The following is a 27,344-nucleotide window of genomic DNA, read 5'->3' as shown; positions in this document are numbered from 1 at the left end:
GGTTTTGTGAGGAAGGTTTGTGGTTGATGTGTGATGTACAAAATTTAGACTACAAAATGTATGTGTTGGATGGAAGGATGTGTGGAGAGATAAGGATATACTGTGTGTGAGTGTGTAAAGGGCGATGTTAACCGTTGCGCTGGTGGCACTACCGTACTCACACGTCCACTTTATCCGCCATCGGTGGCAACGGGTCCATCGGCATCGCATCGTCCTTGGTGGCGGGTACAGTCAGCGTGTTGAGCGTTGCCTTCGGGGAGTCGGGTGCAGTACCATCGTCCGTCCCAGCCCCAGCCAGTATCCGTTCGATCTCGGGCTCTGGTGAAGTAGTTTGCAAACTGTCAATCGAATGGTTCGGAGACTTTGGTGCATTACCTTCCAGGGTAAGGATCTCGATCGTACCGTCCTCGGATGAGGTGATGCGCGTTGTCATCTCGTGCTGTGCTATGCCGGTTTCGGCGTCCCGCATCAGGTCCTCCGTTTCCTTCATCAGATCGTCCGCCATCCGGTCGGTATCGTCGCCGAAGCTTTGCGCCTTGGTTAGCAGGTCATTCTTCATGTTTTCCATCTTTTCCGTTTCCTCGACACTGTTTTGCTTCGAGCCCTTCAGCCGTATGATCTGATAGTCCGAGTTGGCTGCATCGTCGTGCCCGTTCGTTGCCGGCTGGTCGTCCTCGTTGACGTGATCGGACTTGTCCTTTTTGCCGCCCAGCACGTTTTCGATTTCGTGCGTAACGTTTTGTACCGCTTCCTTCACGTGCTCGCCGACATCTGCAATGGAAGTCGAAATAGACCAAAACCGGTTAATGGAGAAGAACTGTGGATTCATTGCTTAAAGCGTTCATTATAGGATGTAGCTTGAGCCACACACTGAGGCTGACGTTGTTTCTAGTTGAAAACAGAAATTAAATTCCAATTCAATCGTAAAAACACACACTGCCCCGAACCGTACAGCAACCCCACGTATGGCAACGTAGAAACCGGATGCCATAAATAAGTAAACTGTCTGCTTTACGCTCGTCATCGAGAGGGCCGAAAGCGCAACACATGCTAGTAGTAAAAGGATATGCATAAATCTATGCCACGTTTCTATGGGCCTGAACCTCTTTGTATGTGAAGAAAGAAAGTCAAAGTCAGTGCATTGTTATGTCCAAACCCTCCCTCCCCACGGGGAAGTTTTTCAAAAAAATGGGGACAAAAACGTGGATTACATTAATTAACATTCAACCAGCTTGAAAATCGAGCGAGCATTTTTTGAGGCGTATAAATGAATGGAGAAAAAACACACACACACACACTCGTGGAAAAGTTCTTTTTTTGCGTTTTGCACTGCATCGTTAACTTTGTATGCAGTTTTGCCATGTATAACGAGCTCCAGCAAAAGGTCTGTTTTTTTTTGGAAAGCAAAAAAACATCCCTTCTCAAAAGCAACTCGTAAAAGCCAATGCGGTGTATGGTAAATGCCGGTGTCTGGTTTTAGTATCCGGGCTGGACGATTTGCGGTTTGCTTCAAGCATGAGCATGAAAGCGGTTGCGTTGTACTGGTGCTTCTGAGTTCCACAGTAGTTAGTGAGTTTATTTTGGGTAGAAAAGCTTCTTTTTACATGTTTTTCTTTTCAAATGCCAGTTGAAAACAGTTTGTTATTTATTAAATTATTCTTAAATATTGAATAGAAATAAATTTAATAGAAAAAGATATCCTCAATTGGAAGACAAGTTAAAATAGTAAATTATTATTTCTTCTTGCATTATATTAATTTTGTCAGCAGGCAAAACTGATTCTCCTTTTTTTCTCCTCTCATTAGGCGCAAGTTACTCCGGTTGGCGAGTTTTTGCTATTTTTAATGAGCAAAAACTCGCTGTTGACCTTGGTTTCGTTTTTATTCCGTACGCTTGTTGAAAGGGTCCATTTCTAAGAACTCTATTTCAATAAACGAAAGCTAAATATCACACCACAGACCAAGCAACAATGTTTCGTTCTTAACTTCGTTACGGCGCAACTGAGTGATTTTAGCAGAGAGATACTGTAAAGTCTTGTCTAGTTTACCACAGATGTTAAGCCTTGGTAGTGAATTAATTTTGGATAGGAATTAAATCAATCTAAATCTTGACGAAGATTTCAATGGTACACTTAAATTTATTCTTCGTGTAGAATTGCGTGCAAACTTACTCATGAAAATTCATTAATTATTAGTTTAATAATTTAAAATTGATTTCAATGTAACTCCCAACTTTATTCGCTCATGTCAATTAGTACTGATGGACTTATGGGCTCGACAAGGAAGGCTTCTTGTCATGAAGTTGTTAGAGGGAATTTTTCATTTTTGAACCATGAAAGAGGGCAGAACGTCTTCACGAAGAGTATTGTAGCTATTCAAATTTCATCTTTCACAAAGGCTAGTCAATTGAAAGTCACAATAGTCAAGTCTGCCACTAACTCTTTGATGCTATTTTGACTTTAAAATTGTTAGTAACAAGATAAGTAGAGGATTTGCCAACATTTGTGTAGAAATCCAGACAGCTTTTGTTTTCCTAAAAACTAAATTATTTAAATGCACATCTGATGTCACAATACTTTCGGCTGATTGCTTAAACAAGAAACAGATCATTTCACAGATAGTGTCACACCTTATTTGTCATCGCGACAAGTTGCTGTCAAACCCTGATCATTAAAAATGAATTGTTGTTGTGTCAAAATGAGGCCCTAAAAGTGAACGTACAATGGTAACGTTGACCAATTTTCGACGAGTTGAAGAGTATCGAACTACCTTGACCTGTGACAAGGATATTCATCAACATCGCGACGGAAAGGTCATCGACAGCGAAAGCGTAAGGCGTGTAATGCAGGCAAGTCGTACCCTAAAACATACATAAAGAACACGTGCCTCAGGTGTGCTGTTAGGCGCGTGGTAATGGTTTTTATGTTTGGTTCTCATCCATATCGAAACAAGAGAACAGAAGGGGAAAAAATGAGTACGGAATAGATAAAGTTACTGGAGGAACTTGAATTGGTGAAAGCGGATCATTTCGGAAGCAAGGGCAAGAGTCTGGCGTTTGTGAATCGATCAATACCTATTAATGGGCATTTATAGTGACGCGAGGATCGGAAAAGTGAGGTCATTACTTTTAAAGGTTGAAATCCGTCTCAACAAACCAGTTTTCGCGCATCAGCTGGAGTTATTTTACAACGAAAAGGTGTAAAGTGTTTTTAAAGCTCGACAGCTCTCGTCATCGGCAAACCCGCAAACATAATTGGGCTCCGTATAACTCGGTAGAGATATTTTCTTGGTGAAATTGTATTATCATTTTTGCTGTTTTATTTTCTCTACTCGTGCGTCGATTATCAACGAGGTGGTGAACGTAATGTCTTACATATTTCAAACACTTAACAGCCCTCGGCAAGGCCACACAAAATTCAATTACCAGTCCTCATGCCTCTTGGGACAAACCTGTGCGATAATTCCATTATGTGTTGGTTTATCTATTTTTTCCCTTCAACGTGTTATCCTTTTCGTTGGAGGTGGCTGGATGGGATTGTGGGTCACTGTTGTGTTTCAGTGGCTCATTGTTTATTTATTGTACTCGAGGCAAGGGTAAAATTAAGTGTATAGGGAGAATTTTCAGGGACAACACCGAGCGTACGATGAGGAAAAAAAATAATAAAGAAGTGAATTGTTTGAGAATTATTTAGTACGTATCATAACAATATAGTTGATAATGGAAAGGATAAAAGATAGCTTTGAATCACAATACAATTTTAAATCATAACCGCTTCATTAATAAATAAAAGTACATGAAAAACGCTATCTATTCTTTCATGTTTCACAGAGAAACGTCCAATTCAATGACATTTAGCTGTAGAAGAACCGAGCTGAAAAACATAATTTCAGAACAGAAAACACAACGCAAAACTGATCTTGCCCTTGAACTTTACGCAGCGTTGCTTGAACTGAACAGTTGGTCAACATTACCAATAACAGCTACAACAATTCGGCAATGTATTGAGCCGCCAGGTGAAAAACAAACATGGAAAATAAAACAAAAACACACACACACTCACAAATAAAAAAAAAAAAAACATCCAAAAAGCACACAATTTACGCGCCCCAGACTGGACGGCGGAAAGCGAGAAAGTGATTCATCAAACAGCAAAACGAGTCAACAAACGGAGCACGTGAAATCGATGCTGTCTTTTCGGCTTTTGAAGCATTGGGCAACACAGGAAGGATATTGGTAAACGAGCCACAACAGCAAGGGCAAGTGAAGCAAAACAAAAAAAAAGGTACAAAATTGGAAAAAAAAGAAAACAGAAAAGGAACACCACAAAAGAAAGAAAGGAACAATTCAAAGGAAAACAAAAAGTCCCAAAACAAAACGAAAACCAAACGGAAACAGCAACCAATATTGGAGGGATGCTCATTAATTATTCATTATTTCTCGTCTTTGTCAAGGTTCAAGAAATGGCATGAAATGTGAAACGACTATCACGTACATGTGGGTGTGTGTGTGTGCTTTTTTTTAAGGTGGTTTTTGATACCTTGTGGCAGTGACTTTTATGCTTTATATTTTGGGACTTTATTTAAAAGAACCCACAACCGAATAGAGCCACTTCAAAGGGATGGCAAAAATGTCATAGGGTAGCTTGGTTCTTTTGTTTGCTATTTGAAGGAGGAAAATGAAAATGAAATCAACGACAACAAATAGTAACTTCAATGGAATAGCATCCCGCCCAAGAAACAAACCACGTTAATGGCGCTTATTTTGTTTTGTTATATTTTAGCTGAGGATTGGTGACGATGGTGCGTACCATTGGCTGATAGTTGAATTGAATTTTGGTCATTTTTAGGAGGGCAATGAATTATTGCGTCTCGGAACTTTAAGCTAAGTGGTACTATTTATAAATATCGTGACTGAAGAGCTTATTTTGATCGTTTTTCAAGTCCACTTGGTGTAAAAAATGGGCTAATAGGAGCTTCTGGATACATTTTAGTGTGTTATTCCCCAAAATTAATGAATTTAACTCAACTCAATTAATAAACTCTATTTTAAAACACCTAAATGAGGCTCCTTTAAAAATAAGATTCGATCAAAAACTGATAAAACTCATACATCAAAAGTGTTCTTCCTCCATGCGACTGACACCGAGCTAAGTTTAGCCCTCCGTGGAGGTTAGCTTGTCGTTATCGAGACAGTTGGACTGCTCCGATCGTGGCCTTTGTGGTGTAGAAGCAAGAGCACACAAAAATATATAAAATCAAACGTGAAACTGTGAAATGTTGCTCCGGGTACTCGAAACGACAACGAATCGCGTGGTAGCGTGTACAAATCAAGCCATGAATAAAATTAAGATATGCATCAATGCTTAGATTGATGGTTAGCTTACGGCGGTACCGAAAATGGAATGTAAGCAACACTGAGCAACACAGAATGATGGGAATATTGGTTGATGTACCGGGTAGGACCGGGAGCTCATTGGGAGGAAGGAAGTAAGCGAGCTGAAGCTTTTTCTCCCGAAGCACGCTAGAAAACGCTTTATGATGGGTGCCCTACCGATGGCAAAGTGAAAATTTTGTTGATTTGGCAGGATTCACTTGAGTGGATTTGCGAGCTCAACCCGAAAGCAGTGACCTTTTTTTTTTGGCCTGTAGCTTCAAGGGGACTGTAAAGATATTTGGTTTGTTGTTAAATATGGAAAAAACCATGTTGTTTGCGATTTTAGACTACAAAAACATTCCTCCAAATCTACACTAGCCTATCGCACTATCGGGCCAATCAACGGAATTCTAATCAATCCATTTAGTAAACGAATTGTGTGTAATCTATTGACACACAGGGGAACACGTGGAGGTTTGAAAAATCATTATCGATCGAACGATGGAGACGCCCGGTGTTGGGATGATGGGAATGCCGATGAAATGGAGCCGCCTGGTGTCTGGTAGGGTAATAGAGTTTATTGCCCGTAATGATGCACCCCCATTTGGGTTTGGTGAAATAGAATTGGTGATTGCAGCAGATCCCACCGCTGGTACTGTTATTGAATGCTGTTAAATTGAGTGGCTGAGCTAACAATGGATAGTAGTGGTGGTAGTCGGAGCGTCTCATATCCATCCAGCGGGTTTGTTGATCAATGGGGCGTGTATAAATAGCCTTGTCAGTCAACACGCTGCCAGAATGTTTGAAAAGTAAAACGTTACGTACGATGGAGTGGAGTCTATGGCCGAATGGCCTCGAAAAGGATGTATTGTTTGAACAACCCACATGGCCAATCAAACTGATCAGAAAACGTTACTGTAGGCTATTGTGGAATATAGTACATATATGGTACAATCGAAACAAAGAACAAAAAGGAGAATTTATAGCGGGGTGTACACTGACTAAGCCTCATTTGAGTTTCGGTTACAAAACAATGGAAAGCTTTTTTTTTTAAATAACCAAAATTGGAAGGAAAGAGAGACTTTACAACTCGTTCATCATAGAGGTTTTATTTTCCCAGAAAAGGCCTAAGGAAATGGTTTATTTATTCTTATTCTGTAAAGACTTTAATAGTTTACAGGAGTTGGAGGACACATATTAGAAAAACACTGGGTAAGTCTTCATCGTGGGTCGAGGAAGTCGTAACGAATAGGCTCAGATCTCCAGAGGCTACAACGCCAGTAAACAAAATATGGTTTGGTAAAACTAAGTAAAACTGATTTGAAATGAAAAGTTTTTCTTTTCTCTTTTCTAGTTTCAAATGGGAGACGTTCCTTTCATTGACGTTTTTCACTATGATTAACTTTCATGCACTACGATGAAAAATAATAAGCAATAGTGGAAAGTTCTTCATTCAATACTGTTTAGAAGACTGATAAAAATTGACATTACTTAAACAACATCTCTTTTTGACTTAAAGTAGTTCTTAGTAATTATAACCATATTACGTCAGCTGCTTGTTAGATTTAAGGCAATTACGAAACCGGATTGTAAATATGATTGATTAAAAACCAGAAATAAAGCTACAACCAATAACGCAGACCAGAACAAACCTTCAACTATCTGTGGAATTTCCTTTAAAATGTTTATTTAGCTTTGTCCGTCCACATTGCATTGTTTTGCTTTACAATGAACGATGGATGGAACGATTTGCTCCTTCAAAACTTAACCCTTGAGTAGCTAAATTGCGAGCACCACCACGAGCACAATTCACACTAGCATTGAGTGGAGTAATTAGAAAGCTTGCTTACCATTCATCGCCGCTTCACCGGCATGAAGCACATCGTTGGCGGTTTTGGTGGCCGCTTCTTTCGCCGTCTCGATGACACCACCGGGACCACCTCCGTTGATTAACGGTGAACTGCTTGCACAACCCATCGTCGTGGCGTTCGGGATGATCACGTACTGCTGAGAAACTTGGAGCCTTTTACCTCAAAAAGTAAATACACACACAAACACACGTTGTGATCCCTCGTGAAATATGGGACGATGGGGAGCACTGACAAATTGCACTGCACTTTAGTCCCCAATGAAACTTTTCGCCTTTTTGAAGGGTGGTTACCCTATCCCCGAACGAAACGGACTAGCAGATTAACTTAACTAATTGTCCTCAATTACTGCTCCACTGAGCTGGTCCCAGGTCAGATGTTTTGCAAGATGCACTGGTAGATTGATTTTCCTTGCACCCGAAAATGGCTCACCATCCGTGTTTGTATGTTTGCTTTTCCCGTGGAAATAATTTCAATTTCTCATTCGGCAAAAGTTTCGGCACGAAAACTCAAATCTTTTAATTAATACCACTGCACAAATGCCACTAAAAGTCAGCCACTAAGTAACCGTTAAGAAACTGTTCGCGGGGTCGCTAGTCGTCCAGTACGTTACGGCTCTCGTGGGACCATTAAATTCTTCAAACGGTTTTCGGCACGGTTCTTCAGCACACTGTTCCAACACTAGTACCGGAATCCGTCTGAACAACTGGTGAAGACGGTGATACACGTGGCCGAAAAGTTTGTCGGCTTTCCCGGTTAGTTCTGAGGAAGATAGGAGAGTAAATTCAGAATCAGTTCAAGTCAAAGTTTGTAATGGGAATGTATGTGGAGGATAAAAACAATCATTAATGTATCCCTGGTACAGTTCCAAAAGTGCACAAGAAAGTTTGAAAGGAGTTTGTTGATTGATAGGAATTGAAGGTTACTTAATGTTTGCGGTTTTTTGTCGGACGATGGACAACTCTTTCTGGGATTCAAGGTGAGTGATTGAATCAGAATTAGGTGCTATTGTCGTAATGGTATAGATTTTTCTTTACTGACAAACAATAATGTTTGAAATTTTCCAACGACAGAAAATGAATAGATTACAAAGCAGAAGTAAAAAGCAGGATTAATATCAACTATAAGTGTAATTTTGATCGACAGAACAAAAGAGCTGTTTTAGAAAACACTGTAAGATCCGTTTTGGAAAGTACTGCTTCAGAAACTTTAAACAGGGCAAGCCTTTCTGAAACAGAATGTCAGCAATATTTTCGCTATCTCGCTATCGCTGTCACATTTTTTTTTTTTTTTGAAATTTAAGTAGTGCTAATTTATTGCATCATGATAAAAACACGGAAAAGGTTGAAAAAATGAAATAAAAATTAGTTTAAAATATAAATAAAAGTAATTTTCATTTAATATTATAACTGAACGGTCAGACCATTTCTCATGCATAGCAATAGTTAATGAAATATAATTGATAATATCCGAAGAAGTCTTTAATACAGTTTTAAAGTGCAATGATATGCACAAAATAATAAAACAATTATTTTGTCATTTCAAGTTTTAGAATTGGCCTTTCATTATAAATTAAGGTTAATTTCATTTCAAAATTCATCAAATTAAGGTCAAAGAATAATTAAGGTTAATTTTGATGCCTTCGTCTATTATTTTTCCCAGAATCTTCAATTTTGTTTTACGAACAACAATTTACTCAAACTGCTTTTATACAAAATTAGTTTGTTTTTATTCATTTGCTTGTCAAAGGAGGCTCTCTCTTTTTTCCCTAACACGACCTTCTATGTCACGCCTAGTCATCTAATGAGTTATTAGACTTTGCTTATACCACCACCATTCCATTTTATTATTTGGATGGGATATGAACCCCGGTTAAGTCGTGTAACGACCGGCGCCGATTTCGAAATTTGCTACATTTATAGCGGTTGTGACGTCTTAATTTAAGTCACAAAATTTATCAGTCTATATGTTGAAATCACCCGTAATTTTTGCACATATTATATAGTGCTTGGAATGGATAATTTTGCATTGCGGATGGAGGAAATATATTCTTCAAAGAATCGTTTTTCATGTCCTAGCTTTAAGGTAATGAAGCCATCAAACTTGACAATAATTTAAACTTACTCAAACTCATTTAAACTCTTGATCAACAGACAACGAAAAGCAATTTGTTTATTTACACCGAAAAAAAGTACCCTCTAATTACTTTATAACATCACAAATGGATGAAAAGCTTCATCATTCCACTTTTTTGCCACTCGTCCCATGTACACTAGCAATGGTGGAGCCACGTACAATTCCGTACTGGTTCAATAAAACATGAAGTTATAAATAATGCACAGCACTTTTAATGTCAAACCACATATTGCCCTATGAATGGACGCGAATTAAATCACAGCCTTTCAGCCAATAAATTAGCCCAACCACTGGGCCACCGGAGGCACCGGAGAATCTAAAGAGTTCTCCATTGTTTTAACACCTGCTGAAACATTACGCTGGAGTTGTGGTGGTCCGCTATCTATACGCATTTCGTAGTTTAGATGTACATTATGGTAATAGCTAATGGTGGTGATGGTAAAATGAAATATTTATCGACACAATTGCAAAACAGTTTAACCAGCACTAGGTGGTGGTGTATAATTTTTGGACACTAAAAAGCCATCCATTTTTTTCCCATTTGGCCTCCAACAGTAATCACTGATTTCGCCCGTTCCCCGTGTTTTCCCCAATGCAAATGAAAACTTTTGGACCCTTTGTGATTAAGGTCAAACACAGCAGCGTGATGGTATCGGTGACCCAAAAAACAACGATGTAAAGTACACCAGCGCTGCTGTAAAGCTAAAGCGGGACACATTTTACAAACAAAGCGAAAACTCGCACCACGTACGAAAATTGTTTCCCAACCCCGTACATCCTATCCCCGATAGTACCCGAAGGGATTGTAATAGAGGGTAGTTTAGGGGGGGTGTATGTAACCCAGATTTGGTGGTGCCATTACTTTTTTTTCGTTTGACTTCGACGTTCGACTAGGGAAAACTTTTGGTTTTAATTTTTCAATTGAGGAACTTGGTAATCAGTTTACCAGAAGTCACTGTCACTGTTACTGTTGTAATCTCTTCCTCGACACTGTTTTCTTCGTGCAAAAATTGTTTATTTTTCGTTCAATACGCACTGCAAACAGCACTTTACTAAACAGCTCCACTAGAGAAAACTTTTTCCAAAACGGCTCTAAGTGGTCGGAGGTCTTTACCTTGTTCGTTAACGTATTACCGTCTCGTCTGACGGTCACAACAAAACTGACCAAAGTCCAGACCTCGGTTGTGTCCCAAAGGCGACCCCACAAAACCCGCCTGGTGGGGTTCTTCTACCAAACAATGGTTTGCGTGTTCGATTTAGTTTCCATCATTTGCCCCTTCCATGCTTTCCATCCAATGGGGGGGAAAAAAAGTTTTTCTCCAACACTTCGACCACTTTCAGACCTTCCAGACTTGGCAGGGGTCTCCTGAACACGAAAAAAGTGCGCTGGTCATCATGGTGTAGCTGTATTTGTACCGAATTAATTTGTGGTGGTGTAGAAGAAGCAAGTGAAGCCTGTGTTCTATCCTGTTGCAAAAGGGAAGTCTATTTTAAGCCCCTAATGTTGGGGTCTCAACTTGTTGTTGGGTTACGTCTGGCGTCTGGGAGGGTAAAACTTGTGACGTGTGATTGTATGGGTGAGTTGATTCAGTGGTAGAGGTAGAGCCTATCCTGTAGCAGGCTGGTGTTACAGGCCAATCATGTAATTATAACGTACCATACATCGTTTCCCTACTCGTAATGGCTTTCCCGTTGTGTGAGTTCTACAGTTTTTGCTCAACCCTTGAAGTGCAGCGTGATTTGACAAGTCTCGTATCATTGTATAATGTTTGGTTTTAATTGTTTCAAAGTTTCTATACACCATTATTGATTATAAACCCACAGAGTAAAAACTGATATACATTAATTTACCATTCAGCACTATTTTAATCGTCGGATAGTGTGAAGTAATGCATATTTTATTTTATTTTTGATAAGTTTTACACTCTGAAAAATGAAAAAATTTTCATTTTCAAATAATGTTTTTGAATTCACAATTTGAGGTTTAAATTTCATTGCGGAAAACTGAGGACGTAAACAGGCATATCCATTCGATTTTAGATTGCCATTTGGCGGATCTTTTTGAAACAAATGAACTCTTAAATCGGTATAATAGCTTCGAAAAGTTCATTAACCAGCGAAACGATTCATGTCGTTTTGTCGATTCATGTCGCTAAACAACATTGTCAAAATACTGTGATGAAGATTTAGTTTTGTCCCGATGAAATGAATTTCTTGATCGTCCCGATCATTCACCATTGATTTTAATATCTGTTTTACCACGGTTGTTGGTGCTATGAGAGTCAAGGGAGGTTTTACCTCTCAAGTATAGCTTCCACAGACGTTAATCTTAAGCATGCTTGAAACAAAAGATGTCATCTTAATGCTTCCCACAACCTTTTTGGATCACAATGAGTGAGTGAGAGAAAATCATCTTTAATATCTAGTGCTCATTTAGTACTTTGACATAATTTAGTAATTTTTATAATTCGGTTTATTGAAGTACGGACCAAAAGGTCCACTTTTGGCTTAAAATTACGTTGAAAATAACAAATTTGTTATTTTATTTTGTCAAATTCAACGGACCTTGTGTGGGCCCTTTGAAGCGACTTTTTTACGTTTTACATTTACAGTTTACATTTACATTTTTACATTCAACAAGTAATGGGCCGAAGGCCCGGTGGTATAGGCGATCTTCAAATGGCAGGACCGGGATTCAAATCACATCCGGACTGTCCCCCCGTAGGGAGGAATGACCACCAAACTAAGTGGTATCGGCAGTCTAGAAAGCCATTTTGATGGCCGCCATGACCTTAGAGGTCGTTAAGCAAAGAAGAAGCTATGGGCCGCACTGTACGCATACAATTAAGGAACGCAGAGCGCGACAGGTCAGGTTCGAAACGATCACACACGGCGTTGAATTCGCGTCAAAATTCAACGTGTCACGGATCAGAGGCGCCAAAACGAGTACGACGTTTCCCTTTTTCAAGAAGTGATCTTGCACGGAGCGATCTAGCCGGGGCGTAAATGTTGATTGCAGAGAGCAGCGCCGGCGATTCAATGCGTTTGTCAAGTAGACCTGCGAAAAAAAGGCTCTGCGTGTTACAATTCCGCTGTTTCAGGCCAAGTAAAGCGCAACGGACAATGTAGTCCACCTAGACAGTCCAGCCACGCAGCGCAAACCGTGTAAATTTACGCTGGATGGATTCCATTAAATAAACTTACAGCAATGACGCGCGCAGGACATTTACATATATGTATTGTTCACAAACACTAAGTTAAACATGCGAACGCATCACAAACATAATTGAAATCACGGCACATACGAGCGAATGGATCGGAAGATCCGTAAGCTGTGCGCCGATCATCCACAGAGAGCAAGGATCGCACTCATAAAACACAGGTAGAGATTGATAGCCGAGAGAAGCACGGGACATTCAACGTGACCATTTAGCAGTCCCGCCACGAACACTCGCCTGACGTTCAGCATCCTGTCTTTTCTTTATAGTTACTTGCTAGAGGATTGTGGCCTGCACTGTTAACGTTTTTGAAGTAGCTGGATAATCTGATCAGTTGAGAAGAACACATGTAAAATTCAATAACCAGGGACTGTTTGCTGGCATATTGTTGTACTAATTCATACAATACGTATAAGAACTTAAAACATCTATTTTTATCTTATTATTGTATATCTATAATCTTTCTTATTTGAGTGAGGTTGGCAAACACCAGTGGATAGTATCAAAATCTAAAGAACCAAATCATGTATTTAGCTTTAATTGCAGCAAAACTGGAAAATATGAAGATTGCTTTTTATTTGTCTTCATTTTGTGTCTTGCATTGCATTTCGATTGTTATGTTCTTGGCTCAGTAAAGGAGGTCGAGCAGATCATAATCAGAGAGAGGCCGCATGGCTCTCACTAATCACCTACAGCTCATCACTTTTTAGAATAGTATAAATGGAAAATAAAATAAATATGCTTTAGACCATACGGCAATGATACATCGTAATGAAATAAAACAAAAAAATAAAAAGGTTTTCAATACAAACGTAGTTTTGGGTTACCTAATGTGGTACTGCCTCAGTATAAAATACATGAAAGCAGAGAAATCGACTGATTTTCTCAACATATTATACAACCTTCACCAGAAATGCACCCTTTAAGGGTTACATTGAACATGAAACGCTCTTCGTAAATATGTCTTACACAGGCCTGATTTTCGGCTATGTTGTTATTTGTTGTACGTCTCTCACTCTGCAAGCGGACAAAATTAGCGAACGAATCACCAAACGTTCGGGCTGAAAATCAAGCAGCACTACTACCCGTGACATGTTGATTCCTTGGAAGCAATTTCACATCGGCAACGTGCGCCTTCGTTCCAGCACACACCAACACATATGCAACCGGATTGCTTCGTATTACTTGGTTTCGTTGGGCTCACGATAGACCTATATTTTCCCGCTCCAACGATTTTGCTTGATGGAGACGGTAGTAGCGCGCACCCGACTCATGGGTAACTCCCAAAACCAGCCCACCCAGGTTAGTGGGTGATTTTTTGGACGGTAAATGCAAACGGGTGGTACTGGAACAGGGTTCAAGACACACGATTAGGCACATAATGTCCGAACGCTGTGCGCTGGGAGTTCGTAAAACAGCAACGTTTAGGTTTGTGTTTGTGGTTAATAGCATCGGCAGCGTCTCTATACACTCACAGTGCGAGTGAGTCTCACACAGACAGAAGTATGTGGACATAGGAACCAATCGGGGCAGAAAATGGTGGTTGGTTTCCCCTTTCACTATGTGGTAGTACAAATGGACTTTAATTAGGCATTAAGCACGCGGAAAAAAAGCCCTAGCCGGGAGGAAGCATGGCACATTGTACGTACGAAAGCATTTCGCAAACCGAACGTGACGCAATTAATAGCTTACGGTGGGAAGACCCTGTTTTCGGTTGGCTTAGGAAAGTTGCTGTTTAACGTTTTATTCCACATAGTCCCAGATGAACCGTTTTGTGGAAGCAGTAGCTGAAATGTGGCTGAATTTACACGCGTCATTTACGCCGAAAATCGACCGAAATGAATCAAAATGATGGTAATGCAGATTTTTTTTCTGCATCACCATTTATACTCCGAATGGAATCATTAATTTGGGCAAATATGAAACGCTTGAAATTCATATCATAAAGCTAGCTTAAGGTATAAGCCAAACAATAATTGCAATTTGTACACAAAAACGAGAATGAGAAAGAAATGCCTTGAGAAATTTATCAAGAAAACAGCCCAGGAAAAGCTGAGAGTACAGTACCGAGCCGTAATACTTAAAACAAACTAAATAAAATAATGAAATCTATAGCAATTTCATTCCCTACCTTATTGAAAACACAGAAACCTTACAGAATGTTCGATCCAACAGCTGTTACAGTATAATATTCAAACAGCTGTGAGATTATATTTGTTTCACAGCGCTATATGCTTCGATGTGAAAAAAAGCTATTTTGCTCATTCATTCCCTTCTACTTCAGAGCTGGAGCTTTACTTCAGTTATTATTTCTAATCTATCTCCACACCATCGCTAATACTTTAAAAGCACAAAAGTCACCAAATGATAGCACAGTTTTGCCCTGGCAGTGGTGCAAAAATGAGCTTGAAAGCGTGTCACAATTTGATGGTTTGTAATAAATCATCCCCACCATTGCACGTACGATTGCCGTCGTGTTTGGTTTTCAAAAGTGGAAAATAATTGGCCACATGAAGGGTTAGAGAAAAAGGTGTGTTGGGGGAACAAAAAAACAAAAAGTGAAATGATGATTTACCTTCATTTATTTTACCACCACCAGCACGAGCATCGAGGGTGACCACCATTTACGATTTTGATTGAGTTTTCGCTGTGAAAAAGAGAGGATTGAAGTTCATTAGTCATAGTTTTCTTTTGCAGTGAAATGCATTGAAGAAAAACAAAAACTGGGTCGTCTTTTATTGGTGTGCAAAATTTTTAACCGCCAAAAAGGACCTTTTCTTCGTTTGAAAATAAAAGCGATTTAAGATTAGAAAAACTTCAATTTAATTTATTCTTTAAATATGGCAGCAAGGTCAACCTGTTCTTCGCATAATTCTACGAAATAAAACGAAAAATAAACGAAAGCAACTTACCAATGTTCGGCTAGATTCCTCAGGTTCAACGATGTTTCCTCGTCATTACTGCACGCTACAAACAATAGGCAGGACATACCCGCAGCGTTTGTCTTGTTTCGGACGAAGCGACATAAATTGATGTTAACAAATGTACGCTAGACATTTAACCTATTACGTCGTCGTCTTCGTCGTCGTCGCCCTGGTCGGCATAATACAACCCGACCCCGTCCGGATGTGGCGTAATAGTTTGGCCGTTATTTCCGTACACATTCGGTGCCCGATCCCGTTGGTGGAGCATTGCAAAAATTCCATCGCACCCCTTCTGCACTGGGGGACGACGAGCAGACGAGCAGAATATTTTTATTGTTTCTTGTGCTTCTGCTTTACGACCGATCCTACTTACCTTGGCCGTGGACGGTGGGAGTCAAAGTTTTTATCGTTTAGTTTCGTGTATTTTTAATCATGAATGCAACCGTGTACCGATCCGGTTCGAACGAGTACGTGGGGTTTGAAGTATTTGGATGGTTATAGAAAACTGGCATATCCGCTAGAAACTTTTTGAAAATAGCTAAAGTTCAAGAATGGGTTTGTGTTTTTTTGTTGGTTTTCCTTTCCCTTTTTTCAGCAGGATTCGTGTGTGTGTGTGCGCAATGGATTTTGAAAAGACTAAGTTTATTTTTGGTGAAGGGCAAATACAACTAATGGTTAAAGTTTTTACGAATAGGGATACAGAAAGTAGACATAAACAATTGATGTAAGGAATGTTTATTGTTGCTTCCAGGTCATGAATAAGCAAATATAAAATTGAATCAATTCGATCCATGGATTAACTTGTCTATGCTAATAAAAGTTTGAATATAGTAGTAAAGATCATTTGAAAAATGGTTTAAATTAATTTTAAAAATATACCAAAAAGGATTGCATCTCCAGTTACAATACAATTTTACAATAAATATACCACTTACCTGAATTCAACATTTATTCGCTAAATCCCTCCACAACATCGCTTTAAAGCTCGCAGGAAAATAACAGTGCCTTACCTATCGATAGTACACCCTTTGACTCATACTCAAGCTCACTGCAAGGTGAGCATTTTGGATTAGTTTCAATGCACGTGCAAACCATTAATACTTCCCTCTCCAGTGCACGCATCCACCTCTGCCCTACTTACTCCCTTACACCTTGCGCTGACTTAATTTTCCATCTTAACCTTGCCCGTGTAAGGTCGTAAAGTGGTAACAACAGAACAAGAAAAAAAAAGTCAAAAGATCACGTAAAGCTGATTCACTGCATCTCACGAAACCCGGTAAGGTAGTTCGCATTTGCATTTGGTTGCGCTTGTGCACGACGGATGAAAATCGATAACCCACCAGAAAACGTGCCATTGTATTTTGTGGTTGTTCCCTTCCTGTGCTTACGGTAGGCGGAAGTTGCTTTCATGGTTAGTGTTGACGACCGAACGCGGCGCGATATTAATCGGTGAATCGACCTAATGCCTAAGCACACCGGGAACACGCAGGCCTGGCATTTCGTTCCGCTGGGAGCTCTGGAAGTTAAAGGCATCGCAGCGTTGTGTTCCTTTGCCAGTACCTGGACGGGCGTGTATAATCATGCTAAATTGCTTGAAGGTCTTAATGATGCAGGTTGAATAAGCCTAATAATTATATGATAGTGGAAAATTGAGCATTTCAAGGATGTGATTGAGACGGTTTGAAGCTAGTGAGCCATATTTTTCAATTTACTGTATAATACTGTCCCGTATTGGACTGTATTGACCTCAAGCCTTGGAACCATCATTATAAGGTACATATATAAATAAATTCAGGCATGCTTTAGGTGTAGCAATTCCAAAGCTTGTAGGGTAACAATAAGAAGTTTGTTATTGCATCATGATTTAGATTGTCTTTTGTTCGTCTTTTTTAATATTCCTATTCTACAATAATCGATGCTTTTTTCTGAAAATATCATACAAACAGCATTGAAAGACAGTTCAAACTGTACAATTATAGTTAAAGATCAATTGGCGATCATGGAAATCCCCAGTTGCCTTCTGATCTATTTTCTACGCCTAAATGTATGCTATCTTTTAGGCTATGTCATTTGGTATTTATCCTATGCATGGATTCTAAAGATTTAGTAAGATTTACAATGATGCTTAATTTAACGTTTCCCTATAAACTATTATCAAATACTTTCAAAGAAAACGATAAACTAACATCAATCAGAACTGATAAAGTAAACTCACTCAGTCTGCCGTTAGCCTAAACCAACAATCCCTTCAAAAGTTACCGAACGAATAATAAATGTTGGAAAATTAATTCGAACCACTCTCCCAACACACGAAAAGCCTTCCCAATAAATGAACACATTTTCCAGACGAATCAATCTGACGCGACTGTATCTGGCTGGTGAATGGGAGGTTTCTTTTCAAACCCTTACTTCTTAAATGAGACACGCACACCTGGCACGCTCTCGCAACTTTCCGAATGTAAAACTTTACTTCAAAGTGTGTTTTGCTTTGGAAAGTTCGAATCAATTCTTCGTCGCCCAGGCCATTCACCGCTGGAAGACGGGCAACTTTGTGCTTAATTGTGTGCAACTGAATTTATCGATAATTAAACACTCCGAACGGGACGGATGTGTGATTGCTTTGGCGAAAGTGGAAAGTTGCAGCCAGCACGCGTTCCAGGGGTCGTCCATAGTTTATGTAACGCTAGAAGGAGGAAATATTCGTTTCTGTTTATTTGGAAGTGAGTTCTCATTATGTATCTCATTATGTAAGGTAATATGACAGTTTGTAGAGAGGAATTTGTTCCCTATCACTCATTCGATTGTTTATTGAATGGGTTTAAAATGTTAAATGATGATATGGAAAATCTTAAGATGAGCATCTTAAGGCTTCGTCGTGTACATCGTGTGCGTAAAAAAGCGACTCTTTCCAAAAGCTCGGTAAAATGAAACTGAAAAACGTAATATAGCAAATCTAATGGCATTTTTGCTTTTATTATGTTCATCACACCCCTTTTGCAGCTGTTGGCATGTACCTTAGTCATAGATAATTCATTTTCATTTATTTAAGTATCTTTTGGAGTTAATAACTCCATTTAATGAAATCATCCGTGATTTTGGCTAAGAAATTATAAGAATAAAATATCCATTTCAAATTGATACGATATTTATTCAGAATTACAGAATCAGGCGGAGCTGGAAGATGAATAGGTAGCCATGTTTGGTTTGCACCTGAGTCCTTAACGATTTTATTTTTGAAGAGAAGATGGCGAAATGTGATTTTTTTTTCCCTGATTGTAAACCACAGCTTCTGTTAAATGATTAAAGTCGCTTAAAATGGTTGGACAACTAGAAAAGTAAACTGATGAATACTGTTTGACAGTACATAGTAGACAAGTATATTAGCAGATGACAGTATAATTGGAAGAAAATTTGAACTTTTTGTCGCTTGTTTAATGCGCTTATTTTTAATTATTTCAATCGTTTTCGCTAAGATACAAAAATCGTAAACAAATCTTCAATTACAGTTCCTGTTTTGGTCATAGATAACACTATGGCGCTGGATGTATATGATTAATGAATGAAAAATTTGTATCTCGAGTTTTAAATACATCTTGGCTTATGTAACATTATGCATAGTGGTACCGAGCCTATTCCCGATGTAACAAATCTTAAAGCTAAACAATTTGTTTTACGTCATTTGTGGGCAACCACCTACCACTACCAAAACACTACCAAAAATCAACCTCGTGCTACTCAAAAGTCATTGAACTTCTCGAAGGTTAAATGTCTGGAAGTGGTTGGATGTGGAAGGTGTGAAAAGCCCTAGAAAAAGTTTGATGCAAGCAATTATTTGAAATCATTATTAGGCATCAAGTTTTACGGATTTGCTTACTTATTTACATTGTTTCAAAATAGGTTATTCAACCTTTAATATTCTTGTGATGCACTTTTGAGCGTTTGAATACCTAACCATAATCCTAAATTGTATTCACTTTGTCACAATAAAAAATTATCTCGAATTCCTTTTACTACTTAACAAAAGTGTCATTCTACAGCCGTTTGAAATGAATTTAATTTAATCACAAAACAACTGCCAAACAGCCACGCGTAAAACGGAAAACGCTCACCCTACCACAAAGCGCAGCTACAAAAGTCACACAGCAACCGTTTCAGCTGATTACCGAGAATTATGATGCTATAAATCATATTTCAGACCATTTTATCGTATCCGAAGTGAGGGGTTGATATTCTTTTTATTTTCCATCCAAACACCGCCCACCAACTCCAATCTCGTTTGCTTTTCGCCTGACAGTCCGGAACTCCCTTCCGTAGCATTTCTGTTCCCAAACGGGTGCCCATCACTGGTGGGTTGAAAAAAAATCACAGAACTTAAAATATGTTTATGCGCACACCCAGAAACGATTTGTTCCGTTTTAATGGCGGCAGCACCAATCGGTAGTTGATTGTAAAGCAATCAGGCCGGAAATCACACCCGAGTGGATTCATTTGTCTGTGTGCCGTTTCCTTTAGCTTTTTTCGATTTTTTTGGGCGAAAGTTTGAGGAGTGGGAAGGCTGCTGACCTTGAGATACACATCGCGGATGATAACATGGAAAGTTAACATCCATGGTGGCTGATTTAATTATCGTTCGTCTTGCTCTTACGCTGTCAAAAGGCACGAACTTTGCTTTGCTTTGAAAGTGTAAAGGGCATGACTGGCGATTTCTTGCAGCTTAATGCCGACTCGGGGAGAAGTTGCTGTACAGGCGGTGCTGCCGGCCAGCATAAATCATGAACATTTATAGATAGGTCTCTCCTAGCCTGCGTTCCTGTTGATTTTTTAACCTGTCCCCAATACCCAGGTGAAGTGGAGTTTCTATTTCTAGCTATAAAACATCACCCCATTGGAATTTATACAAGCTTTTCTAGGGAATCGTTTTTTTTTTTTGCTTGTTTAGCTCATTTTATTTTCCTGTTCTCACTCAAACTCTGCTTTATCCGGAGGTGACGTTATGTGGTAGGAAATAGAAATAAATCCCACTCGTGGGTCTTTCTCCTTTTTTTTGAATTAAAGTTTGTGCCGTCATCGAATTTGATGACGAGAGATATTTTGGTATTTTTTTTTAGATTTCATGGCATAGTTGGATTGGTGTAGACCATATCCATAGAGTCTTTGTTCTTTTTTTCAAACGGTTCATAAGTCTAGTGGGAAATGGGATATTTTTGCAAGTCGGTCTATACTCATGTTTTTGGTGATGTAGTTATTATGTAGAGCTTTCAGAATTTTAGCTTTTCCATTTATTTGTAAATTTCTTTGATCTTTAATTTGTGTTTTAGGAAAATTATTACGAAACGGTATTAAAGTTTGCAATACAAAAATCATTAAATCACATTCTGATCGGTCGATTTTCTGTTCTTAAAAAGAAATTTTATTATGATTTAAATAAAGTAAAAACACAAACTAATTTTGACTCGTTAAACACTATTATCATAAAAATTAGGAGTCCATTATAAATTTTATTAAACAAGGCAACTCATGCATAAAATAATGCTTTGTTTTAACCATGTAATAACCTTAAAGACAGGGCTTTCTGTAGTATGAGAAGCATACACACCAAAACCTTGAGAAGGTCAATGGCGCCTGATTTTTTTCTTGTTTTTGATGCTTTTATTTCGGCTATGCTTTGGTATCGTTGAGGTGTGCTAGGTGTTTTTCAGGGAGGAAAGAACAGCTACCAAAAAAACAACCGTCTTGTACAACTCATGGCTTAATTTCCGGTCACGCAAACGTCACTAACTGACACAAGATGGCTAATGTATGTGAAAAATAAGAGCCACCCTTTAGGAACCCTTGTTGCCTGCATAATGTTTGATATAACTTAAATATAAGAAACATACAATTTCTACCCTTGATGCTTAATAAAACTATGTTAAGAATTTTTATTAAATTTTTAATTATAACTAATTGTGACTTAAAATATTTGTAAACCTCCGAACATTAACTTTTCTATTGATAGACCTTTGGTGAGGCAATGCTTTTAACTCTTCGGTTCATTACTACCCACTTGCGTTTTGAAGCCTTGAAAACTAACAATGAAAAATCGTTGCTGTATTAAGCCCACCGTTTTGTTTGGTGTGTAAAAAAGAGAGGAGAGAGTGAGAATACAAAAAGACCGCCCGTTCCAGTACCCTTGAAAAGCGCTAACAAAGCATGCGAATGGTGTAAAAGTTGAAACCATTTCCTTCGGGCCGGATTATTGTACCTATTGTCGGCATTCCTGGGCCCAGCGAGAAAAGAACGGGCACATTCCGGTTTCCAGATTCCGTAGCATCTGTCGCCTGACGGTGCACACGGTGCATCGCTCGCGGCATTGCACCGCTTACGGTGGAAGCAAAATGTGGTTTCCCCGTGCGGAATTATGTCTTTGTGCCTTCGTGCCACTCGTCGACGGTGCTCGTTAGTGCGAACTGATCAAGCGAATTTGGTGAGGGAATGTGGCAGCACAAATAAAGCACACCGCTGCTGCACCGTCAATTTCTGTCATCTCGTTCAAATCTTGTTTTTCCTATTGTTTTATCTTTGCGTTGCATTCTGAAGAAAACACTCTAACGTTTCCTCGGTGGAGGTTAGCTTAGTGTATACCTTGGTTAACGGCGATCGTGTACCGTTGGTGGGTTGATTGTGTTACACGAGAGGGATGTTTTTACGACAGTATACGTAAGGAGAAAGATGCTGCCCCTAATAATGCAAGTGCTGTCCTTGTTATTACCATTATTGCGCCATCTCGGACGCCTGTGGTGGATGAGTGTTTGAGTGAGATATTTACGGTTAAGGTGATGTTTCGAGCTGTTTTTTTTTTGTGTCGAATGGATGGCTTATTTTTATTGACTCACTTAAAACCGACAAATGAGGGCATAATGCGTGTGGTGCTTTTTGAATATTAAAAACACTTGTAAATGTGATGTTGATGTCTTGCTTTCGTGGAAAATGTTGGTGGAGGAGCGAGAAAAATGTACACAATATGCAAAATGCTAACAAACATGTATATTTTTATAGACATCGCAGTGAAGAACATCGGGCTTTGCTAAAAACAACAAGGATTAAAAAAAAACCCATACAAAAACCTCTTACGACTTACCAGGCGTCTCCATCGTAAAAGCTGCACCAGGCGCCTCCATCGAACATGTGGCACCGAACACGTGACACTGTACCATAAAAATGTAAAATGTGCTATAAAAGAAGTAACATTATGTTTCCGAATGGTTTTTAATAAAATAATAAAATAAATGAACTCCATTCCATTGTACATCAAAAACACATTTATTTACTGTTTTTTCCCCATAGGCAACAGATGTTCTCCACCTTTCGTTTTAACGGTGTAAGTAATCAATATCAGTTTTCCGTATACAAACGCTAGAACAGTGTCGGGAGTATAATAACTATTACGTTTAACAATTGCTCGTTTGCCGCTACGGTCGTTGCTGCTCGTCGTGTGCACTTATATTTCTGTTTTGTTTTTGTTCTTTCTCTTTAAACTAATTGCCATAGGTACGTGTAGGTACGTGTGCAGAGCTGGAAGAATGGAGGACAATTGATGGGTTCGAATTCTCCGATAGTAATTCATTTTTTGGAGTCAAAAATTTTACAAGAAAACTACAAAATATAATCGAAAAGTGTTAAACATAAATCCATTTCTGTTGGTTTGTTTTTTTTTTTTTGGTTTTAACTTTACCTCAAGTTTCCAGCTCTGCGTGTGTGGTGTACACTAATCCACTCAACGGCATGGTCACACGCAAACGTTTCCTGCACCTATTTTATCCTAACCCTGGTCGAAAAGCTCGTAACAAACAACATACACTAGAAGCTCTGTTGGCTACACGCTTGGGAGTTAATTTGATTTTCCACTCGACATTGGGATTCGTTTTTTCACGTTTACGCTGATGCTCGTTGCACCCAGCCAGTCCCATTTGTTTGACACACTAGTTTTTGGGCTATCGTTTGTTTGGGGGTGTGTAGTATACTATCAAATAAATAGACATTCAGCTACACTTTCTCGTCTCAGTTTCCGAGCAACTTTCTGGGTGATTATTTGTGTGTTGTGGATTTGTTTGCAACACCGTTGGGTGATTGATCGGGTTCGAATCGTGGTGTTAATGTAACGGAGGGGTAACGTGGTGATAGGTGATCCATTTCGTGCAGTTGCTTCTGTTTCTAATAAACCGATGTTTGTGTGTGTGTATATGTGAAAGCTCGTTCAATGCATATTTTCTAGAGTGTTTCTAGGGATGGACAGCGGACTATGGTAACTGACGGACAACCCATTACAGGGTGTAAATAAACTACTTTCAATGCTTTCTGTTGCTTTTTACTGAGTAATCTTTTTAATCAATACGTCTTTCTTTCGCTTCAAATTTGACTGAAACTGTTGTAAATATTTATTTCTATTGCTCGAATTCCAGTTTGCTGTGTTGTATCGAACAAAAGTAGTTATTTTAGACGTTCCGATTGGCTTTCTTAGGAATCCAGACAAGGAACGAAGAAGGCAAAAGTTTTGATTTCTTTACAGTAGAAGCTAACCACTCTCTTCTACTTATCACAACACAAAGGAATTGTTATTGTAAATACAACAAAGAAAGAAAACCAACCAAACTAACTGGTGTACATAATTACATCGTACATTACTTTAATGCTGTTCGTCTATTCAATTCTCACACACGTACAATCATATTTACCAGCACCATGCGCGTCATGATGTGATTATATCCTCATTTTTATTTCTCCAGGCTTTATCTCAACACGAACCAGTTTGGCGCGTTCTTGTCTCTTCTACTTCTACCTTCTTCTGTTGTTACCGAAGGATTTTTCTTTTTACGACAACCGCACTCTCCAAATCTAAAAACATAGTTGAAGTGTGTGCGTTTGTGTGGTTAGTTTATGCCGTTGCCTATTTGCACATGGTCTGCCCATATGAAAGTTTTTTTTTTTTTGAGAAATTTGTCCCTTTTTTCTCTCACCACAAATTTTTCTTTGAAAGTTTGGGGTTTTGTTTCAGTTTTTTTTACTCTTCTCTTCTCTCGTTGGAATCTTTTCCGGGAAACCTGCTGTGCGCGTTTTGACATTGGCTTGCGATTGACCTCCACCACTTGGTTTCATTGCCGTTTGTTTCGTTCATCGTGTGCTTTTCCTATCTGCTTGGCTGCTTTTTGCTTGTTCGTAAACATTCGTTAGATATTGAGTTTATCGTTTTTCTGGGTCTTTTTTTTCGTTTAGTATTATCCCTAGCACACATTTGCTGGGCACGTGTTTAGCTGTCGTCGGTTTCGATCTAGGTCTGGCGCTTTCAACCGTTGCCTGGCTAGAGACACCAATTTCGATTACACTTCATGCAACCGTTTTTACTCAATCGTATCGGTTCTGGCTCGATAGCTATGCAGCCAAGTTTTGGTATGTGTTTTTGGTTTTGTTTGCGGGTTGATGCTGAGAGCTGGTCTAAAGGAATGGTACAGTTTTACGTTACAGTTAGGTTCCTAGGAAGCAATTTGGAAAGTAAAGATAGCTCGGCTGTGCAAAGTGAGTTGTTTCTTATGATTGAAATAATTGACTTTGGTGTGTGCACCTTCGAGGAAATGGATATTAGGAAATGGATATCCTAAGAGGAAAAATTCATTACAAATAATAACAATAAGCTACAAGATATGAAAATACCTACAGGAAAATACGTTACAGTTAGGTTCCTAGGAAGCAATTTGGAAAGTAAAGATAGCTCGGCTGTGCAAAGTGAGTTGTTTCTTATGATTGAAATAATTGACTTTGGTGTGTGCACCTTCGAGGAAATGGATATTAGGAAATGGATATCCTAAGAGGAAAAATTCATTACAAATAATAACAATAAGCTACAAGATATGAAAATACCTTTTTTAACAACCATCTAAACTCCAGCTTGAAAAAGAAAAACAGCGTTTTTTTTTCACTAATGTACCATCCGAAAGCATCAGCCCTTTGGGACAAGCAAACGATGATGGGTCGCTTTTGCTCTGACCGCACAAAATTAACTCACTTACCAAATGGTTGACCTCGGTGGTTAGAAAGTTAGACAAAAGCTCCTCTCATATGAACCGTCCGGAAAGTTCACGTACGAGTGATCTGTCCCAACGGAATGCATTAGAACTTTTGCTTGAAGAGCTTTATTACGGGAGCGAAGGTATCATTAGTTTCATCTTTTAACTTTTTCTTTTTGCTCCCTTTGATCGTCAGTCGAAAGACACTTTAATAACAGGGGAACATTACGATAGAAAAGCTTTATTTTACAATTTGACCTCAATTTAATCAAACATGTTGAAAGTATAGTATGTTTCTGATACGAAGAGGTAGATAGCGGTAAGAAGCTAGCTGGTTCTTTCCCACCCATAAATCGTGACCAAAATCGTTTCACATCCGTACAGATTCAGAAAAGCACGGTCAGCATTGGAATTGTCTGGAAGACAGAAGGAAAGATAATTTTCCTCCGCCACCATCCGCTTAGCTAGAACAACTGGACCAAGATAAATTCGTGAACTGAACATGATGGATGATTCATTGTAGCAAAGAAAGGTGTCCGAAACTTTCGCAAAGGTTCTTCTGCTGTTGTTATCACGAAGCACCCACATCATTGGCACTATGTCAAGCGTGATGCTGGTGATTACAACACACAAACGCTCGTGTATGTGTTGGAATGTATCATTCGTGCTATATACGGTTTCGGTTGAAACAGATGGACATACGTTGTCTTTGGTAACATTAGTGTCGCTTGAAAGGCTTTGGGATTTAAAAAAGCAACAGTAGGTAAGAACCAGACAGCTTCTAACATCTAAGTCAGTAAGATGCATTGGTCTAAAATGTTATTTTAATAAAATTGTATTGGATTGACGTATGCAAAACACATGAATATGCATCGAGATCGATCCCTTGGCGGGAAAGATTTATCAAATAAAAACAAAACTAGTATCCATTTTATCTAAAAAAATCCATTTATCTAAAGCATTTTGTGAAGCCATATTTACAAAAATTAAAAGAAGAATTTTAAATCAAGGACAGGATTTACATAACAGGAACGAGGAACTCATTCTTTTCCTTGGCTAGACGAGCTTCTAAGTCAACGTCGGCCGTTTAATAGATAACTAGGTTTGCTGATACCACGTAGTTGGTTAGTCAGCCCTCACAACGGGGAAATAATCCGTATAGGATTTGAACCCTGGTCCAACGACTGATCAATTGGTGGTATCAGTAAATTGTAGTAAGCCATTCTATGACGGTTTGAGCTTATAGGTCGTAAAGTCTAGAAAACAATTTTTACTCTGATCAATCCATGCTTTGGGATGTTAATCAGAAAAATAAATAAACGAATGATTGCAAAGTTATGGAACTCAAAGTAGAATGTAAGAAGAGTTCAAAAGGAGCAAATTATTTGTTCTGCGAATTTACTAAAAGCAGATTCGTTTACACTACATTTCGATTGTCCATCGATCCAAGTGTTCTTGCAAAAGATCATTAAGGATCTTAAAAAAATAATATTTCAATTAAATTATTCAGTTTGCAATTAAAAAGTTTTAAGCTTACACATAACGTATTTGAAGAGTAATTTTAAAATAAATAGAAAATATATAATCTGGCTGCATCATGACGCTGTCGTTAAGGATATTTAAAAAAAACGTTTAAACCGATTTTACACTTTGCATAGTGACACAGCAAACCTCTCTTGATGTGTCTCTAGTCGAGCTACCGAACCTGTATCCACACAAATAGAAATTCTAGGCACATCCTTTTTCGTGTAATGGAAAAATGCACCCAAATGGCTCTCTGCCAAC

The 27,344-nt window shown here is 38.8% G+C and overlaps 1 protein-coding gene across 1 annotated transcript; it reads right to left on the bottom strand.

Annotated features, from left to right (window-relative positions):
* Positions 1-148: 148 nt before the first annotated feature.
* On the bottom strand, positions 149-7,350 carry LOC126562878 (uncharacterized). The gene is made up of 2 exons (XM_050219476.1): positions 7,224-7,350; positions 149-771 (listed from the first exon to the last, which is right to left on the bottom strand). The coding sequence occupies exons 1-2, from the start codon at positions 7,348-7,350 to the stop codon at positions 158-160; spliced, it is 741 nt and encodes a 246-aa protein (XP_050075433.1). The 3' UTR covers positions 149-157.
* Between the last annotated feature and the right edge of the window lie 19,994 nt (positions 7,351-27,344).

The sequence above is a fragment of the Anopheles maculipalpis genome, chromosome 3RL (assembly GCF_943734695.1).
Source record: "Anopheles maculipalpis chromosome 3RL, idAnoMacuDA_375_x, whole genome shotgun sequence".
Classification (NCBI taxonomy): Eukaryota; Metazoa; Arthropoda; class Insecta; order Diptera; family Culicidae; genus Anopheles; species Anopheles maculipalpis.
Note: the sequence above shows the minus strand (reverse complement) of the source record. Positions and strands in the feature narration are given on the sequence as shown.

Bases quoted from the DNA above. Each gene is read 5' to 3' on its own strand.
- LOC126562878 (XM_050219476.1), bottom strand. From the start codon at position 7,350: ATGGGTTGTGCAAGCAGTTCACCGTTAATCAACGGAGGTGGTCCCGGT. The intron at 772-7,223 runs GTAAGCAAGCTT...CTTCCATTGCAG, and splicing joins CGGTGAAGCGGCGATGAATG to ATGTCGGCGAGCACGTGAAG.